This window comes from Diplotaxodon limnothrissa, linkage group LG3 (genome assembly GCF_057381915.1).
Source record: "Diplotaxodon limnothrissa isolate DT_005_m linkage group LG3, D_limnothrissa_male_GT1.1, whole genome shotgun sequence".
NCBI classification, from domain to species: Eukaryota; Metazoa; Chordata; class Actinopteri; order Cichliformes; family Cichlidae; genus Diplotaxodon; species Diplotaxodon limnothrissa.
In genome coordinates, this window is record NC_140598.1 from 63653921 (window position 1) to 63656646 (window position 2726).

The 2726-nt window shown below is 37.2% G+C and overlaps 1 protein-coding gene across 1 annotated transcript; it reads left to right on the forward strand.

Annotated features, from left to right (window-relative positions):
* Window positions 1-1142: 1142 nt before the first annotated feature.
* LOC146636892 (uncharacterized) lies at window positions 1143-2505 on the forward strand. The gene is made up of 5 exons (XM_085351103.1): window positions 1143-1185; window positions 1349-1693; window positions 1805-1915; window positions 2001-2035; window positions 2353-2505. The coding sequence occupies exons 1-5, from the start codon at window positions 1143-1145 to the stop codon at window positions 2503-2505; spliced, it is 687 nt and encodes a 228-aa protein (XP_085207229.1).
* Window positions 2506-2726: the final 221 nt, after the last annotated feature.

Below are 2726 nucleotides of genomic sequence, written 5' to 3' on the forward strand. Positions count from 1 at the left end.
GGAGGAAATAAATCCCTCAGACAGACCCAGACGCCAAATGTTTTACATTGGTCACATCATTCTGAGTGAGCTCTAATCACCGCTATGCAAAACTTAACAATGATAAGCAGTTTCATAATTTTTAGATGAGTGAGTGTGGTACCAACAATCATTCCAAGTTAAAGCTGATTAAATACATTTTTGCCCAAATTTTGTGAGACTGGACAAAAAGGACCTGTTGATTCGAAAAAGTAAACAATGAGTGCACCAGCTGATGTGACAATTGTGCTCAACAAGGAGCTTCACTAAGTTGCTAATTTATTCAGGGCTGATTCAGTCGGTTCACTCGAAGAGCATTTGTGTTGCTGCATGCTAAACAAATCTAGATCAGGACACATCTTCGTGGTAAATCAATCTCACGTTGTTATTCACACAAACTCACATCACTACCCTCTGCTGTAGCAGGGTGACACTTGCACAGCCTCATATCAAAGGGTTTACTCCTCCACAGGCTGTACGTTTCAAACCCACACTAGCTAAAGGCTCCACACTAAGATGCACTTGAACCTACTAAGCCTTGCTAACATAATATAATCATGCATGATGAAAAAAGATACTTGATTATAGTATTAATACTTTATTTAGTTTGGGGCCAATAGTCTGCTTCATGCAATGTTAGCAGTTACAGAATCAACAGAGAACCTCAGCGAGTGCTCGATATCAGGAATTTTTGTCACGTATTATTACTGACACGTCTGATGCTGAGTTAAACCTTTTCAAAGAGCTGCGTAACCACTAGCGCAAAGTCTTATTTAAAACATCTAATGGTAAAGACAACAAATATCTAATATATCAAAATGATACAGACTGACTGCTTTTGTAGATGTATTTTAAACTTGAGACTGTAAGACTAAGACTGTATTTTAAAATAAGTCATCTATTAAATATATCCTATTAACCAGCATTATCTGAAATGCTGTCAAACAATAAAATATTGATGTTCTGTTCTTCCTAAAGCTTTAGGTTTGCACCATTTTCCTAAATCTGGTGGCACCGTCAGGCTGAGGAACGCTACATATAAAAGAGCAGCCCGCCTCTTTATGTAGAGATCACTTTTACTGGAGCACAGTTCAGTTAGCAACATTGCAGTGGTCATACACACAATGCTGAAATTTAAGTGGATTGCAGTTTTACTCTACACCTTCAGTAAGTAGACCTATCACTTTTTTTCCTCATACAAGAATTACATTTTGTTGAGTAATCCAAGAGAACTGAATCTTGAGACACTGAATGGCCAGTGTAGTTCATAGGTATTGTTTGGTTGTTTGGTTTTGGTGGAGTTTGAAGTTTATTTTGTTGTTTGGTTCAGGTTGGATCTCTTCCATAGTCACACAGTTTTATGCTGTGGAGGTTCAGGCTGGTGAAGAAGTCACACTGGAGTGCTCCAACTTTAGCAGACATACTGGTCACATAACCTGGTTCAAAATGACCAACAGACCCAACGTGAGCAGAATCTCATCTATGGTCAGTGCTGAAGGAAATGCTTCACTCCAAGATGGTTTTCAAGCTGGCAAATTTAACATGACGTCCAACACCTCTGTGCTGTTTCTCAAGATCAAACATCTGGATTCATCTGACTCTGGCTTGTATTTCTGTGGAGAGTACAATGATGAAAAGACGGTAATTTCAAGTGGAACATATTTAAAGGTGCAAGGTAAGAGTGTAATTATGTTTTCTGTCATTTAAATCTTGTTATTTTGCATGACTTTTTACAGTCATAGGCAGTATATTACACAAAGTTTTATTTAAATTGTCCATTTTGTAGATGTGTTTGATGGATTAACAAATGTGATGCCTGTGATCCTGGGCAGTTTAATTGTTCTCCTTCTACTGGTCATCATTGGTCTGGCTGTCCAAATCAGGAAATTTCACTCAGGTATTTATATGATTTGATTTCATTTAAATTACAAATACAAAAGCAGAAGCGAATTACTGACGGATGGATTGTTCCTGTCATTTAGCTCAAGATGATGGACAGAATCCACAACAGAGTGAGGTAATCTATTTAAGATTTATTCTCACCAAGCAAGATATTAAACTTAACTGCCTTGAACCCATTTAGGGTAACAGTTGGAGGCCGTGCCTGACCATACCATATGCACATTTTAAGGAATTACAGGATGCTAAAATCCAAATTAAGTCTCACATATTCATTTTGGCATTGCAGTTTTTCTGTCAAAAGCTCTTTCATTTTAATGATGAAAGTTCAGTAGCTGGACCCCAACACCAGAAGGGTTCCCTGTGACCTTCTGGATGTTAAGAGGTTAACAAGTAATGTGCAGGATTAGTGACTTTGAACATTTTCATTTACAGAATGTGGACTCTGATGACATGAACTATGCAGCACTGAATTTCCATCCCAAAGCTAAAATCAGAAGGCCTGTACCACAGAGTGAGCTGGACACAAATGTGGTGTATGCTTCTACGAAACACTTGAAAAACAACAGGAAGATCAGCACAGAGTGAAAGCTGTCACACTGATCTCTCGTGAGGGATTTGACACATACACACATGCATATATTCAGTCCTGTTTTTTGAGTATTAAAATCTGATGAACTGAACGGACGAACATGAATATCTCAAGGATTATAATATATAACATGATTATATTATATTTTATTATATTATAACTGTATAACACAATAATGATAATATTATTTACACTTTTCAAGCTTTAACTATCAAAA

What these genes read in the sequence shown, in the direction of transcription:
- LOC146636892 (XM_085351103.1), top strand. Translation starts at nt 1,143, where the DNA reads ATGCTGAAATTTAAGTGGATTGCAGTTTTACTCTACACCTTCA. An exon ending in AGTTTTACTCTACACCTTCA is followed by an intron (nt 1,186 to 1,348) that starts GTAAGTAGACCT and finishes TGTTTGGTTCAG; the next exon opens with GTTGGATCTCTTCCATAGTC. An exon ending in AATCAGGAAATTTCACTCAG is followed by an intron (nt 1,916 to 2,000) that starts GTATTTATATGA and finishes CCTGTCATTTAG; the next exon opens with CTCAAGATGATGGACAGAAT.